At 41.0% G+C, this 17,665-nt stretch overlaps 1 protein-coding gene across 7 annotated transcripts in view; it reads left to right on the forward strand.

The window, feature by feature from the left end:
* tsc2 (TSC complex subunit 2) overlaps positions 1–17,665 on the forward strand; it is a 132,337-nt gene that overhangs the window by 25,922 nt on the left and 88,750 nt on the right. For all 7 annotated transcript variants that reach the window (XR_009513865.1, XM_059979050.1, XM_059979052.1 and 4 more), the window contains exons 15-18: positions 1,841–1,996; positions 7,955–8,071; positions 8,891–9,013; positions 13,045–13,151. Coding sequence is in view for 6 of the 7 variants with exons in the window: in XM_059979050.1 (XP_059835033.1) it covers positions 1,841–1,996; positions 7,955–8,071; positions 8,891–9,013; positions 13,045–13,151 (503 nt within the window). In the remaining variant the exon portion in view is untranslated. The remainder of the gene's footprint in view (positions 1–1,840; positions 1,997–7,954; positions 8,072–8,890; positions 9,014–13,044; positions 13,152–17,665) is intronic.

Genomic DNA, 17,665 nt, shown 5'->3' on the forward strand with positions numbered 1-17,665 from the left:
AGGAACTAAACCAGTCATGGCAACATCTCTGGAAAGGAATAAAGAGTCAACGTTCGGGCCATTCCTGATGAAGGGTCTCGGCCCAGAACATTGACTGTTTATTCCCCTCTATTTATGCTGCTTGACCTGACTTCCACCAGCAGCTGCCCGAGACTTCCAAGTATCTGCAGAATCTCTTGTGTTTTGGAAATTAAGTTTTCAGGACACCTGTTCTTGTTTGAAATTGCTTAAATGTTCTGTTATGCAATTTCATGGTTCCAGTGCAGATCAATGGGAGTAGGCAGTTTAAATGGGTCAGCATGGACTAGATGGGTCAAAGGGCCTGTTTCTATGACTCTGACTATAAGCGTTGACCTCTTTTAAATAGGTTAAGAATTTGTATATCTCTGCTCTCTCCTATACCAGAGCAAGAACCCCGGGTGCAGATTGATAATTAAGTTTCCTCCATGTTATGGGGCTTATGCTCTGTGGATGGGTTGACTCCTTATATTCACTGTAAATCTTCAATTGTCATTAATTAGCCAAAAGTGCCTTTTGACATTAAGAACTCCAAGTTAAAGTCATATTTGTGTTTGCTGTCATGAATGAACACATTATGCACAGGTGCAATAAAGACTTGCAGTAGTATCACAGACACATAGAACCATGTAAGCAACTTTCACAAGAAAAACCGAAATTAAACTTTTGTGAATTATGCACAATTTTTACAAGAAAGTGCAATTACAACAAAATGGAGTCCATTTTATTGCACCAAGTGGTCATAATGCTATTTAAACTGTAGTGACTAGGGTTATGTTTGTTTCAAGAACTGAATTGGTAAAAGGGAGGTAGTTTTCATGAATCTGGTGGTGTGGAACTTCAGGTTTCTGTACTCTTACCCCATGATAGCTGTGGAAAGATGGCATGGCCTGTTTTGTGGGGTATCTTTAATGTTGACTTCTTGAAGCAGCGAATCCTCTATGTGTGTGTGTGTGTGTGTGTGTGTGCACACACACACACACACATTGCCACAGGTAGAGAGGGATGTGCCTGTGATGTATTGGATGAAATCAGTACTTTCTGCAATGTCTTGTGTTTCCTGTGCATTTAAATTGCTGTATCAGACTCCGATGCAGCTGCTTGGGATAATTTCAATAGTAGATCTGTAGTAGTTTGTTAGAGTTGAACCTCCGAAGAAAGTACATATGCTGACACACTTATGATTGCACCTTATGTCTAGGCCCAGGATGAGTTATCCCAAATGTTAATGTTGTAAATCAAGTTGAGTCATTGGGTATATTTAAGGTGGCAGTCCTTGATTAGTTAGGGGGTTCAAAGGTTACATGAAGACAGGAGAATGGGGTTGAGAGAGATAATAAATCAGCCATGATAGAATAGCTGATGGTCTTATGGAATTTCGATTCTTTATTGGAGCTTAGAAAAATAGAGGGCTATGGGTAACCCTCGGTAAGGTAAAGATATGTTTGCCACAGCTTTGTGGGCTGAAGGGCCTGTATTGTGCTGTAGTGTTTTCTAATGTTTGTGACAAGAGAGTCGTTTAGGTAAAAGTTGCCTTCAGTTATTGAAAGGAGCATTTGGAGGTTTTAATCAGTCATTTGAGTTTACAGTTAAGTGCATGAGTACATGCACAGGTGCACTGAAAGGGTTGGTTGCAGCAGCGTCACAAGCACGTAGCTGGAGGTGAGCTACATTCACAGGAAAAACTGAAATTAAACATAAGACAAACACACACTGACTTGATGGGCCAAATGGCCTAATTCTGCTTCTATGTTTTACAGCCTTCCTGGAGGCAGACGGGTGATTATTTTTGCTAATTTTGAAGCTTGTGTTCCTTTTATAGGAGGAGTTAATTGAAGCTGTGGTGATCCCTCAGCTGGGGCACATTGCAGAGGACAAGGACCATGTGGTACGGAGACTGGCTGCGCAACTGCTAGTAGACCTGGCCGTGGACTGCAACACTCCTCAGTTTAACAGTCTTTTGGACATTATCGAAAAGGTATCAGTTCCACAGACACAGATACTGAAAGATAGCATTTCAATAACATTCTGTCAATTGAATTATAACATATAGTTAGACTGACTGCATTGACTATACTGACCATCTCAGTTGCTTTTGACAAACTTGAAATTGTTTCTAAATGTGTAAAACCTTGTATTATGTGCCAGTGTTGTGCAGCAGTTGATTCTTACTTGAGTAACACAATCTTGTTTGATTTCACAAGTTCTCATATGGAACAAATTTATTTTTTAAAGTGTAGTTGAATTTTAAACAGAAGCAAAATCTCATGATTTAGCTGCAAAAATATTAGGATATCTTTGAGTTGTATTTCAAAAACAATTTGCATTTCATTATATTAAGATTACACATTAAAGGAGCTATAATTTTGCACACACCAGAGCAGTGGTTCCCAAACTTTTTTGGGTTACCACCCCTTTGGCTCCCAGACCACATCCCCAGAGACCATTCCTTTCAGGCCATGATGTAAAAACTGTAAAGAATTTTGATTTATAATGCACAGTGAAAGGAAATAGGAACTATACATTCAAAGCACTGACAAATAATTGCAAATCTATTTAAAGCTACAAGTAAAATTCTCTTCAATTACAGTAAAACAATTTTCAAAAATCAATTTTAGAGCATGCATTAGTAGTCCAACTATTCACTACTTCATTGCTTTTTCACCTTTCAGTGAAATGGATGGACTTGGTGCAGTGATATCAGCTTCTCAACATCAGGTGGAATGTCACTCAGAAGGAGTTTCAGATACTTGTGTTCAGTAATTTGTAGTCAGTTACATTGCTTTGAAAGAAGTTGGGCGACTGTACTGAAACTGCGCTGCACTAAATACGATGTTGGAAAGACAACAAAGAACATGCCCAGGGTTGCACATTGTATTGGAGGGATAGTAAGGTAGGCAGAGAGGGAGGCATGGCTCTGCTGGTAAAGAATGGCATCAAATTATTAAAAAGGTGTGATACAGGATCTCTCCCTCTCCCAGTGTAGAGTGCCCTCCTGCTTCAAAACATTCACCATTGTTTTTGTACCTAAAAAGACGAAAATAACATGTCTGAACGACTAGTGTCCTGTCGCACTCTCCTCAGTAATAAACAAAAGCTTTGAGAGGCTGGTCATGCATACATCTGCAGCATGCTACCACCCACAGTGGACCCCCTACAACTTGTCTACCAACACAATCGATTGACAGATGACACAAAAGCTGCTACAGCTCTACACACCGTCCTTACAAATCTGGAGAAGAAGGATGCTTATGTGAGAATGCTGTTCTTGGACTAAAGTTCAGCATTCAACATCATAATTCCCTCCAGGTTCGACAAGAAGCTCAGTGACCTTGGCCTTCCCCTTGCCTTGTGCAGCTGGATCCTGGACTTCTTGTCAGACCGCTGGCAGGTGGTAAGAATGGGCTCCCTCACCTCTGACCCTCAACTCAGATATCCCTCAAGGCTGTGTCCTAAGCCCCTTCCTTTACTCTCTGTATACTGTGTTCAATCTGCTAATTAAATTCGCTGACGACAAAACACTGATTGGCCTAATCTCAAATAATAATGAGGCAGCCTACAGAGAAGTCATCACCCTGACACAGAAAACAACCTCTCCCTCAATGTCGCAAAAACAAAGGAGCTGGTTGTGGACTACAGGAGGAATGGAGACAGGCTAGCCCCTATTGACATCAATGGATCTGGGGTTGAGAAAGGTTAACAGCTTTAAGTTCCTCGGCATAAACATCACCGAGGATCTCACGAGATCTGTACATACCGGCTGTGTGGTGAAAAAGGCACAACAATGCCTCTTTCACCTCAGATAGCCCCCAAATCCTAAGGACTTCCTACAGGGAGCATAAATGGGAGCACAATTGAGAGCATCTTGACTGGCTGCATCACTGCCTAGTATGAGGATGTAAGAAATAGTTAATTAAATTCAATGATGTTGAAGGGTAAAAGAACCCTGATGGCAGTTGTATGCAGGCCTCCAAACAGTAGCTGGGATGTGGATTACAGATTACAATAGAAATAGAAAAGGCAAGTCAGAAGGGCAATGTTATGATAGTCATAGGAAATTCCAACATGCGGGAAGATTGGGGAAATTCAGGTTGGTAATGGATCTCGAGAGTGAATTTGTTGAATGCCTACATGATGGCTTTTTAGAGCTGTTTGCCGTTGACCCTACTTTGGGATCAGATATACTGGATTGGGTGTTATGTAATGATCCAGAGGTGATTAGGAAGCTTAAGGTAATGGAACCCTTAGGAGGTAGAGAGTCTTGTATTTCAGTGGCATAAAGGAAATTACAGTGGTATGAGAGAGAAGATGGCCAAAGTAAATTGGAAGGAGATGCTGGCAGGAATAACAGCAGAACAGCAATGGCAAGAGTTTCTGGGGAAAGATGAGGAAGATGCAGGATAGATGTATTCTAAAACAATGAAATAATCAAATAACAAAATAGTATAACCATGGCTGACAAGGGAAGTCAAAGCTAATATAAAAGCAAAAGAGAGGGCATACAACAAAGCAAAAATTATCAGGAAGATAGAGGTTTGGGAAGCTTTTAAAAATCTACAGAAAGCAACTAAAAGAATCATTAAAAGGGAAAAGATGAAATATGAAAGCAAGCTAGCAAACAATATCAAGGTGAATGGAAAAAGCTTTTTTCAAGTATGCATATTTAAAAAAAGAGAGATGAGAGTAGATATAGGACCTGCTAGGAAATGAGGCCAGAGAAATGATAACTGGTCAGGGAGATTCTGGATGAACTAAATGAGTATTTTGTGGAAGACTAGCAGTGTGTCAAGTGTTGAAGGGTGTGAGGAAAGCAGAGAAGTGAGTGCAGTTACTATTATAAGGGAGAAGGTGCTCAAAAAGTTGAAAACCTAAGGGTACATAAGTCACCTAGACCAGATGAACTGCACCCTGGCATTCTGAAAGGGGTAGCAGTAGAGATTGTGGAGATATTAGTAATGACCGTGCAAGAATCATTGGACTCTGGCATGGTTCTGCAGGTCTGGAAAATTGCAAGTGTCACTCTGCACTTTAAGAAAAGTGGGAGGCAGCAGAAAGGAAATTATAGACCAGTTATCCTGACCTCAGTGGTTGGGAAGATGTTGGAGTCGATTGTTAAGGATGAGGTAATGGAGTACTTGGTGACACAGGACTGCATGGACAAAGTCAGCATGGTTTCTTTAAAGGAAAATCTTCCCTGATGATCCTGTTGGTATTCTTCAAGGAGATTGCAAGTAGGATAGATAAAGGAGATGCAATGGATGTTGTACATTTGGACTATCAGAAGGCCTTTGACAAGGTGCCACAAATATGGTTGCTTACCAAGTTAAGAGCCTATGATGTTACAGCAAAGTTACTGACATGGTTAGAGCATTGGCTGATTGGTAGGAGGCAGCATGTGGGAATAAAAGGATCCTTGTCTGGTTGGCTGCCAGTGATGAGTGGTCTGCAGGGGTTGGTTTTGGGACCACTTACTTTTTACTGTATTTAAATGATTTAGATAATGGAATAGATGGCTTTATTGCTAAGTTTGCAGATGATATGAAGATTGGTGGAGGGGCAGGTAGTATTGAGGAAACAGGTAGGTTTCAGAAGGACTTAGACAGATTAGGAGAATGGGCAAGAAAATGGCAAATGAAACGCTATGTTGGAAAATGCATGGTTGTGCATTTGGTCATAGAAATAAACGTGAAGAAAATCCAAAAATCTGAGATGCAAAGATTCATGTGAGTCTTGTGCAAAACACCCTAAAGGTTAACTTGCAGGTTGATTCGGTGGTGAGGAAGGCAAATGCAATATTAGCATTCATTTCAAGAGGTCTAGAATATAATAGCAAGGATGTGATACTGAGCCTTTATGAGACACTCGTGAGGCCTCACCTTGAGTATTGTGCAAACACAAGGAAATTTGCAGATGCTGGAAATTCAAGCAACACACACAAAATGCTGATGGAACATAGCAGGCCAGGCAGCGTCTATAGGGAGAAGCGCTGTCGATGTTTTGGGCTGAGACCCTTTGTCAGGACTAACTGAAAGGAATTAGATATTTGAAAGTAGGAGGGGGAGGGGGAAATGCAAAATGATAGGAGAAGACCAGAGGGGGTGGGGTGAAGCTGAGAGCCAGAAAGATGATTGGCAAAAGGGATACAGAGCTAGAGAAGGGAAAGGATCATGGGACGGGAGGCCTAGGGAGAAAGAAAGGGGGAGGGGAGCACCAGAGGGAGATGGAGAACAGGCAGAGTGATGGGCAGAGAGAAAGAAAAAAAAAGCGGGGGGGGGGGGGGGAGAAACTAAATATATCAGGGATGGGGTAAGATGGGGCGGAGGGGCATTAACAGAATTTAGAGAAGTCCATGTTCATGCCATCAGGTTGGAGGCTACCCAGCTGGTATACAAGGTGTTGTTCCTCCAACCTGAGTCTGGCTTCATCTTAAATTGAGTATTGTGAACAGTTTTTGGTTCCTCATCTAAGAAAAGATGTGCTGGCATTGGAGAGGGTTCAGAGGAGGTTCACAAGGATGATTCCGGGAATAAAATGGTTATCACATGAGGAGTGCTTGATGGCTCTGGGCTGTAGTCACTGGAATTTTGAGGATAAGGGGGGAGAATCCCATTGAAATCTTTTGAATGTTGAAAGGCCTAGACAGAGTGTATGTGGAGAGTATGTTTCTCATGGTGGCAGAGACCAGGACAAGGCTCAGCTTCAGGATAGAGGGGCGTCCATTGAAAACAGAAGTGGAAAAATTTCTTTAGCTAGATGGTGGTGAATTTGCTATCACAGGCATCTGTGGTGGCCAGGTCATTGGATGTATTTAAGACAAAGATTGATAGGTTCTTGTTTGGCCACAGCATCAAAGATTATGGAGAGAAGGCTGGGGAGCAGGGAGAAAATGGATCAGTCATGTTTGAATGATGGAGCAGATTCGATGGGCCAAATGGCTTAATTCTGTTCCTGTGTCTTATGGTTTGATCTTGATCCTTTTTCACAGTGCAGGACAGCATTCAGAGATTTCCTTCTGCAACCAAAAGTCTTTATGATTTTTTTTGAACCTCGGTGTCAGCTCAGTCATTTTGTAGTGAGATCAGTTCTTGCTTCATTCTCCGTTACTTCTTCATACCAAGTGTTCAGGAATTGAATTATTACTCAATCTAGAACTTGGGTCGAGAGAAGATCCTGAAATCTGTCTGTCATATCTATGTAGCTCACCCAGAGGGATGCAGCATACTTGAGATTATCATCTGGAATTCTTTTTCACTTCCAGCTTGGACTTGGACATTGGCAAAGGTTGCAACAGCCATTGTTGCACTTGGGCAACTTGAGTTAACTCAGGCAGAAATTTGGAGATGATTGATTTGACTTTAAGATTCACATAATTTCCTTGCAACTGAAATGATTTCATTAAACTTTGCAAATAATTCTGACAAATAGGCAATGCCATGGCTCATTCTTGAGTTGATTACTGAATGAAGCTTTCGATTTTTCAAAGTATTTTACCACTTCAATTATAGTGAAGTAATTTCTTGATTATATAACTTAATATAAATAATATTATTAATTGTAATATAACAAGTTTATTATTACTAACTGAGGATCAAAAGCTTATAATGAGCCATTCATTTCTTATATTATGTCTGTAATCTCTCAGCTGCTCCCCATGCTGCTGAGCATCCCACCACACTGCCTCTTTATTGCTCCCTCAGAAATTCCCACTGGTCCCAGGGAGTTGATACTGCCCACTTTGGGGACCACTGACCTAGAATTTGATCCCTTGCATTGCAATAAGTCAAACACTTCATTAACAACATTTCACTGATAAAATTCTTCGCTGTACAATACTCGTACTGTACATCTGTAGTTGGTAGCTAGCTTTCTTTAGAATATTGAATATTTACATGGCTATGACTTGTATATGTATAGTAATTAAATGTTTGTTTTTAAGGTTATTAATCGGCCACTCATCGATCCATCTGTGGAAGGAGCGGAAAGCAGTTTTTCACACGATTCTACGCTGGAGGATGTGAAGACTGCAGTTTTGGGTCTTCTAGTAATTCTGCAGGTTGAATTAAGATCATGTGCTTTAATTCTATTTCAGCATGTTTTTGAGAATGGTGGGCTTAAAATCAGCCCTATTTAAAAATGAGCAAAGCTACTGTTTCAGATAATTTTGACACCTTTATGATCTAAGTATTATTAAAGTAGATATGATGTCCAGTATGTCAGCATATATTTTAATTTATTTTAACTTGCAGCATGGAACAAGCCCTTTCAACCCAATGAACCATGTCACCCAGTAGACCATCTATTTAACCCTAGCCTAATCACAAGACAATTTACAATAACTAATTAACCTACTAATCTGACCACCTTTGGACTGTGGGAGGAAACTGGGGCACCTGGAGGAAACCATGTGCTCATGGGAAGAACATCCAGAGGATGCTGGAATTGAACTCCGTACTCTGCCTTGTGCTGCAGTGGTGTCGTACAAACCATTACGTTAACATGGCGCCCATATACTTGCAGGCATTTACAGGAAAATAAATGCTATTGAATTTATGAAAAGCTATATATGAAACAAGCAATCCAATAGAAGATACTATTTTTGATTGTTGCTTGGGCATGTAAAATATGAGCAGGAGTGGGCTGTGTAAGGAAAAATGTATTTATCTCCTGGCTACTCTGCTGTTTACGGCCAGGCTGAAATGGCTATAACTTTGTGAACTTCTAGAGTAATTAAGTTCTAGTCAGTTTATCAGTTGGAGCTCTGTCATACCTGACTTACGCCTATAACGGCTGTAAAGTGAATAACTCGGACATTGTGTTCCCACGTCACTGTACTTTATAATTCATGCAAAACTATTGCCCTTTCCCTTTCCAGACCAAATTGTACTGTTTGCCCGCCAGCCATGCGTGTCGAGTCTATGAACTTCTGATAAGCCACATACAGTCACATTACCAGCAGATGTACACCTCCGCTATTGCCAGCAGTATTCGCCTACAGGTGGGTAAATTCTGAATTCAATATGCAAGAATTGTGCAACAATCTGAAATATGTTGGAGCCATCCTCCTTCAGATAATTTTTTTTTCTTTGTAAATATTAATTTGTAAGGTCAGTTTTCTCCTTTAACTTGTGTTGGATTAGGGTGTAGAATTGTTATACAAAGGTGATTGATAAGTTCGTGGCCTAAGGTAGCAGGAGTCAATTTTAGAAAACCTAGCGCATTTATTTTTCATCATAGTCCCCTCCTACACGTACACGCTTAGTCCAGCAGTCATGGAGCATACGGATCCCTTCTTTGTAGAAGTGGTCCACAGCGGGGTGATTGATAAGTTCATGGCCGAAGATAGAAGATGAGTTATTAACTTCAAACTTTCTGTATTATCACTCAGAGTTGAACTGCATGTGTATGTAGCGAGAGCATCTTGGACCTCCAGATGGTCCACAGCAGGGGTGATTAATAATTTTGTGGCCTATGGTAGAAGATGAGTTATACAGCTTATTTACATGCACATGCAGTTCAACTCTTTGAGTGAAAACGCAGAAAGTTTGAAGTTAATAACTCACTTCCTTCTACCTTAGGCCACAAACATATCAATCACTCCATGCTGTGGACCACTTCTGGAGGTCCAAGGTGCCAACTTCTACAAAGAAGGGATCCGTATGCTCCACAACCGCTGGACTAAGTGTGTAAATGTAGGAAAAATAAATGTGCTAGGTTTTCTAAAACTGACTCCTTCTCCCCTAGGCCATGAATTTATCAATCACCCCTTGTATGTCAAGTCAAGTCACCTTTTATTGTTTAGTGTTTTGAGAAGCTCATCATGAGGCATATCAAGACCCTGCTGCCCTCCTCACTGGACCCCCTGCAGTTTGCGTACCGTCCCAACCGCTCAACAGATGGCACCATTGCCATCACCCTCCACCTGGCCCTAACCCACCTGGACAAAAAGGACACATATGTTAGAGTGCTGTTCATAGACTTCAGTTCAGCATTCAACACAATCATCCCTCAGAAACTGATTGGAAAGCTGAGCCTACTGGGCCAGAGCACCTCCCTCTGCAACTGGATACTAGATTTCCTGACTGGGAGACCTCAGTCAGTCCGGATTGGAGGCAGCATCTCCAACACCATCACACTGAGCACAGGGGCCTCCCAGGGCTGTGTGCTCAGTCCACTGCTGTTCACTCTGCTGACCCACGACTGTGCTGCAACGTACAGTTCGAACCACATCATCAAGTTCGCAGATGCCACGACTGTGGTGGGTCTCATCAGCAAGAACAATGAGTCAGCTTACAGAGAGGGGGTGCAGCAGCTAACAGACTGGTGCAAAGCCAACAACCTGTCTCTGAATGTGACCAAAACAAAAGAGATGGTTGTTGACTTCAGGAGGGTAAGGAGCGACCACTCCCCACTGAACATCGACGGCTCCTCGGTAGAGATCGTTATGAGCACCAAATTTCTTGGTTTTCACCTGGCGGAGAATCTCATCTGGTCCCTCAACACCTGCTTCATAGCAAAGAAAGCCCAGCAGCGTCTCTACTTTCTGCGAAGGCTGAGGAAAGTCCATCTCCCACCCCCCATCCTCATCACATACTACAGGGGTTGTATTGAGAGCATCCTGAGCAACTGCATCACTGCCTGGTATGGAAATTGCACCATCTTAGATCGCAAGACCCTGCAGCGGATAGTGAGGTCAGCTGAGAAGATCATCGGGGTCTCTCTTCCTGCTATTAAGGACATTTACACTATACGCTGCATCCGCAAGGCAAACAGCAATATGAAGGACCTCACGCACCCCTCATACAAACTCTTCTCCCTCCTGCCATCTGGGAAAAGGCACCGGAGCATTCGGGCTCTCACGACCAGACTACGGAACAGCTTCTTCCCCCAAGCCATCAGACTCCTCAATACCCAGAGCCTGGACTGACAACAACTTACTGCCCTCTACTGTGCCTGTTGTCTTGCTTATTATTTATTGTAATGCCTGAACTGTTTTGTGCACTTTATGCAGTCCTGGGTAGGTCTGTAGTCTAGTGTTTTTTTTCTGTGTTGTTTTCACGTAGTTCAGTGTAGTTTTAGTACTGTTTCATGTATTTTTCTCATAGTTTATATGTGCTTCCTGTGCTATTTTTATATAATACTTGTGTATGTAACCATTCAGTGAATTTTCCACTAATTGTAGTATTTTTCTAGGTTAGCTTTTTTATAGCAAATGACATGCTACTGCATTTTGGCTGTTTTATAGGTTAATCGTTATCACTGGAATGTTGTTAACTTTTCAGTCTGAGCTAGTTTTTGTAGAAGATGACCACAACTTATTTTTCTTTGTTTTGCTTTTGTAATACTTAATAATGGCCATAAGCGATGTTTTATGCCTGCTTTTGACTTTGGATCATAAAATCACCAGGATCCAACACTTGTTCATAGACCCTAAACTAAAGACATGTGTCCTATGACTTATAATTGAGTGTTAGAGGAACACCTTAATGATTTAAAAAAAAAGTTGGACAGTTTCCATTTAAGGAAGCAAAATGCCCATGAGAAAGTTTAAGCAGCTGGCAATTCTATGAACATGTCCTTCATTTAATGAGGAATTGTGCATTTAACTGTGTAATTTGAGATATTTATAATTAATCCCTACGACATTTGGCTATGGTCATAGCAATACAGCACTCTTCGGTCCAACTAGTCCAGACTGACCATATTGTGCACCCAGCTGATTTTGTTTTCCCCCTGCATTTGCTCATATCCCTCCAAACCCCATTCCTCCATGTACCTATTTAAATTGTTCTTAAATGATACCTGTCTCAACCACTTCCTCAGGGAGCTCGTTCCATATACTCACTACCCTCTCTGTTGCCTCTCAGGTCCCTCGTAAATCTTTATCCCTCTCATTGAAATTGCTGCCTCTGAGTTTTGGACTCTCCTGCATAAGGGAAAAGATTGTTTCTATCCACCTTATCTCTTTCTCATAATTTTTAAACACTTCTATAAAGCTGCTCTTTGTTCTTCCACATTGCCGGGGATGAAGACTTAGCCTAGCTAGGTCTCCCTATGACTTGAGGCCTCCAGTTGTGGCAACATCCTCAAATGTTTTTGCACTATTGCCAGTTTAGCTGTGTCTTTGCTATAAGTTTGAAAACTTATTCTAAGTGCTAAATGCTAACTTTTTCTAAGGTATTCTAAGTGCATCCTTATTGACTTGTGCGACTGCAGCATAATTTTATTCTTATTTAGAGACACAGTGTGGAACAGGCCCTTTCTGCCCAATGAGCTACACAGCTCACCAACCCACCTATTTAACCCTGGCCTAATCATAGAATAGTTTACACTGACCAGTTTACCTACTAACTGATACATCTTTGGAATTTGGGAGGAAACCAGAGGAAACACACACTCACTGAAGAATATACAGACATCTTGCTGCGGATGCCAGAATACAATTCTGAGCCCCATTGCCTGGAGCTGTAATGATGTTGCACTAACTGCTGTGCTACTGTGGTGCCCTTCTCTCTCTCCTAACTCAATGCCCTGACTTTCTTCAAAGTATTGTCAATGTGTAATGCGGCTTTCAATGAGCTATACACTTGTACACCTAAATGCTTTTGTTCCATTGCACTCAGTGTCTTAACATGCACAACGTGTCCTATGCTGGTATGACTTTCCAAAATACATCATCTCACATTTGTGTTGAAACCCATTTGCTACTCCTTGGCACATTTCCCTACCTCATCAAAATCTCCCCGTAATCTATGAAAATATTCACCATCAACAGCACTTAATTTGGTTAACCATATGATTAATTCACGATTCTGTCATACCTTCTGAAGTAACGGTGCATTATATACACATTAAGTTCTAAAAGCAAGTGGTGTGTTTTGTAGAGTATCTTGTTTCTAATTTGAAGTCTTTAGTAAGTCAGCTATGATCAAATGGCAGAGCAGAATCCAGGGGCTAAATGGCTTAATTCTACTCCTATGTCTTGTGGTCTTATTTTGCTAACTAACAATTTTTTTTCCCCCTCTGCAGGTATTTAATTTTTTTCTGCAGCTTCGAGCAGACTCTCTCTTTCGCATTGGAGTGCCAAACAAGGACATGATAGTGAGGTTCAGCCCTTATTGTCTCTGTGGAAGCAGGTAAGCTGTTGAGTTTTCATTTTATCCTTCAGTCAAAGGGCAGCACAGTGGTTAAGACTATGCTTTACAGAATTGATGACCTGGGTTCAATTTCTGCTACTGCCTGTATGGTATTCATCTGTTCTCCCTGTGACTGCTGCAGTTTCCTCCCACGGTCCAAAGACACACTGGTTGGTAGATAATTGGTCTTTATATATTGTCACATGATTAAGCTAGGTTTAAATCAGGGATTTGCTGGGCGGCGTGGTGCAAAGTGCCTGTGCTGTATCTCAGTAAATGAAATAATAAATAAATTCAACAGTACAGATCTCAAAATATATGGTAGATCATTCATTCACCCCTTATCTGTTATGTCATTCAGTTTGATAATGTTTGCTGCTTTTTTTTCTTAAAAAAAACCTTCAACCTACACTCTGTCATTAAATAAAGTTGTGCCACTAGTGAGAAGGTCCCAGGTTTCCCAATGAGAATTTTCTTTCTACAGTGTGTAAGTGATGAGGAGCTCATTGAAGTGATTGAAGTGGAGTTGGGTCGGGCCCTCAGAAGGGAGTTGTATAGAAACTGGACAGAACAATAACCTGCAGGGATGGAGCAAAGAAATTTATTTATTTAGAGATACAGCATGGTAACAGGCCCTATGAATCCGTACTGCCCAATTGCACCCAATTAATCAATTAACCCATCTGAACAACATTGGAACGTGGAAGGAAACCGAATCACCCGGAGGAATCTTGAAGAAAGAAAACATTAGCTCTATTTGTCACATGCATGGAAATGAAGAGTGAAATGTGTTATTTGTGTCAAATCAAATCAGCAAGAACCATGTGAGGGAGCCTGCAAGTGTAGCCACTCTTCAACCCCCAACATATGGAAAACAACTCACTTATCCTAACTTTGCATCTTGGGAAAGTGGGAGGAAATTGGAGCACCAGGAAGAATCTCGCTCAGACACACTAAGAATGTACAAACTCCTTGCAGACAGTGGTGGGATCAAAGCCCGATCCTACAGGTGGCGCAGTAAAACATTGTACTAACTGCTATGCTACTCTGCTGCCCTGAATTGTTCAATAGGATTGGTGTAGACTCGATAGACCTGTGTAGTTCTGCTGCTAATTGTGTTTGAAATACTAGTTTTACTACACATGGATAAACTTTGGCTGAGATGGGCACATAGCATTGTTATTTGCTACACTCAATTTTGGTTTCAATTCCTCCCACTAAGAGGTCTGCATGTTCCCCCATGACCATATGGGTTTTCTCCGGGTGCTCTAATTTCCTCCCATATTCCAAAGGCATGTGGTTTAGTAGATTAATTAGATGCATGGGTGTAATTGGGCAGCATAGACTTGGGCTGGAAGGCTGTGCTGCATCTCTTTTTCAAAATAAAAAACATAAAACAACACCTTCGATTTAAATTTCACTCATTGGATGTGAAACAAGGCTTGACTAGAATGTAAAGACAAGGATGTAATGTTGAGGCTTTATAAACCATTTGTCATACCACACTTGGAGTATTGCAAACAGTTTTGGGCAGCTTATCTAAGAAAAGATGTGTTGGAAGTGGAGAAGGTCTAGAGGAAGTTCATGAAAATGATCCCAGGGATGAAGGGTTAATGTTTGAGTTGTGTTTGGCTCTGAGCCTGGACTTGCTAGGGTTTAGAAATATGAAGGGGGGCCGCGGAATCGCATTGAAACCCATTGATTATTGAAAGGCCAAGAAAGAGTGAACGTGAAGAGGATGCTCCCCATAGTGGGGGAGTCTGGGACTAGAGGGAACAGCCTCAGAATACAAAGACATCCCTTGAGAACAGAGATGAGGAATTTCTTTAGCTGTAGAGTGGTGAATCTGGTGAAGATTTTTGTAGTTTTCTCTCCATTTAGAAAATAGTAGTCCCTTTAATTTGTTCTACCAAAGTGCACAGCCATACACTTCCTGACCCTGTATTGTAACTTTGCCCATTCTCCCAATCCAAGTCCCTCTGTAGCACCTCTACTTCCTCAAAACTACCTGTCCCTCCCTACCTGTCCCAACACAGACCACCGTGGAACACCGGAAGCCAACCAGAAAAGGCTTCCTTTATTCTCACTCTTTGCCTTCTGCCAGTCAGGCAGTACCGATTCTTATACATTATGTCATGATTTGGATGATTGAATTGAAGGCTCTGATGCAAGGTCTGTAGATGATATGAAGATAGGCGGAGGGGCAGGTAGTTTTGAAGAAGTAGAGTCACTACCGAGGGACTTGGATTGGGAGAATGGGCAAAGATACAATGCAGGGTCAGGAAGAGTATGGTCATGCACTTTGGTAGAACAAATTAAAGGGTTTACTATTTTCTAAATGGAGAGAAAACTACAAAAATCTGAGGTGCACAAGGACTTGGGAGTCCTTATCCAGGATTCCCTAAAGGTTAATTTGCAGAATGAGTCTGCGGTGAGGAAGACAAATGCAATTTCAGCATTCAGTTCAAGAGGATTAGAATATAAAAACAAGGATGTAATGTTGAAACTTTAAGACACTAGTGAGGCCTCACTTGGGGAATTGTGAGTAGTTTGGGCCCCTTATCTTAGAAAGGATGTGCTGAAACTGGAGAGGGTTTAAAGGAGGTTCACAAAAGTGATTGCAGGATTGAATGGTTTGTCGTATGAAGAGTGTTTGATGGCTCTGGGCCTATATTTACAGGAATTCAGAAGATTGAGGAGTGACCCCATTGAAACCAATCAAAATGGTGCAAGGCCTTGATAATGTGGATGTGGAGAGGATCTTTCCTATAGAAAGGGTGCAGAGGAGATTTACAAGGATGTTGCCTGGATTAGGGAGAATGCCTTATGAGAATAGGTTGAGTGAACTCGGCCTTTTCTCCTTGGAGTGAAGGAGGATGAGAGGTGAACTGACAGAGATGTACAAGAAGATTAGAGGCATTGATCGTGTGGATAGTCAGAGGCTTTTTCCCTGGGCTTAAATGGTTGCCACAAGAGGACACAGGTTTAAGGTGCTGGGGAGTATGTACAGAGGAGATGTCAGGGTAAGTTTTTTACTCTGAGTGGTGAGTGCATGGAATTGGCTGTTGGCAACGGTGGTGGAGATGGATACGATAGGGTCCTTTAAGAGACTTTTGGATAGGTACATGGAGCTTGGAAAAATGAAGGGCTATAGGTCAGCCAAGTAATTTCTAAGGCTGGGACATATTCAGCACAACTTTGTGGACCAAAGGACCTGTATTGTGCTGTAGGTTTTCTATGTTTCTATGTAACACCATCTGGTCCAGGTTACTTATCTAAAGAAGTGCTAGAAATTTTGCAAACCCTGTAGAATTTTCTCTTTCCATATAAATATTACCTAAAATGTGATCAGATCTTTTTTTAAATAGTTTTTTTAATGCATTTTCTACATCGCTACAGATAGGGAAAAAACCCCCAAATCAAAATGAAGAACATTAATACAGTGCAAAAATAAACATGTAATAATATAATACAAAAAAGATAATTGAGAAAGCACCCAAATTGAAGTCATGTAAAGTTAGTGTCCTCCCCAAGCCCCGCAACAAAAAAAAGCTCCAGACCAACCACAACACAATATAGAGAATATAAATCAGGACATTCAAACCCCCAAAGCTGTAAATACAGAAGATAATAATGCCTACTATCAAAAAAAAGAGCTGAAAGCAAGGGACCGAAAAAAAAACCTTAGTTAAGAGGAAGGTTATGAAAATACTCAATAAAAGGTCCCCAGACCTTATGGAACTTTATATCCGAATTGAGAACTGAATAATAAATTTTTTCAAGGTCTAAGCAGGCCATAATATCATTAAGCCTTTGAGCATGCGTGGGCGGGGCAACATCTCTCCATCTAAGGAGGATTAAATGTCTAGCCAGGAGAGAAGCAAAAGATAATATTCGACACTTTGTCGAACTCAAACGTAAATCTGTCTCACCCAAAAGATCAAACAAAACAATTAAAGGGTTAGGTTCTAAGTGGTGATTCAGAATATTAGATAAAGTTATGAAGACATCTTTCCAAAATTTCTCCAAACTAGGACAGAACCAGTACATATGAATAAGAGAGGCCTCGTCCCTTTTGCATTTATCACAAAGAGGACTAATATTAGAGTAAAATCGAGATGATTTAGATTTAGACATATGGGCTCTATGAACAATCTTAAACTGTAAAAGACAATGGCGAGCACAAAGAGAGGTTGAATTAACCGATTTGAGAATCGAGTCCTAAGTCTCATCAGATAAAGAGATATTTAAATCATGCTCCCAAGCCATTCTAATTTTATCCACAGGGGCACGCCGTAAGAATGCTAATTTATCACAAATAAATGATATTAAACCTTTACCCAGTGGATTAATAGAAAGAAATAAATCCATAACATTTTTCTCAGGCATTTCAGGGAAGTTAGGAATTAAAGGATTAATAAAGTGTCTAATTTGGAGATATCTAAAAAAAAAATGAGCATTAGGCAGATTGAACTTAGCAGAGAGCTGTTGAAAAGATGTGAAGCGATTATCAA

This window comes from Hypanus sabinus, chromosome 9, assembly GCF_030144855.1.
Source record: "Hypanus sabinus isolate sHypSab1 chromosome 9, sHypSab1.hap1, whole genome shotgun sequence".
Classification (NCBI taxonomy): Eukaryota; Metazoa; Chordata; class Chondrichthyes; order Myliobatiformes; family Dasyatidae; genus Hypanus; species Hypanus sabinus.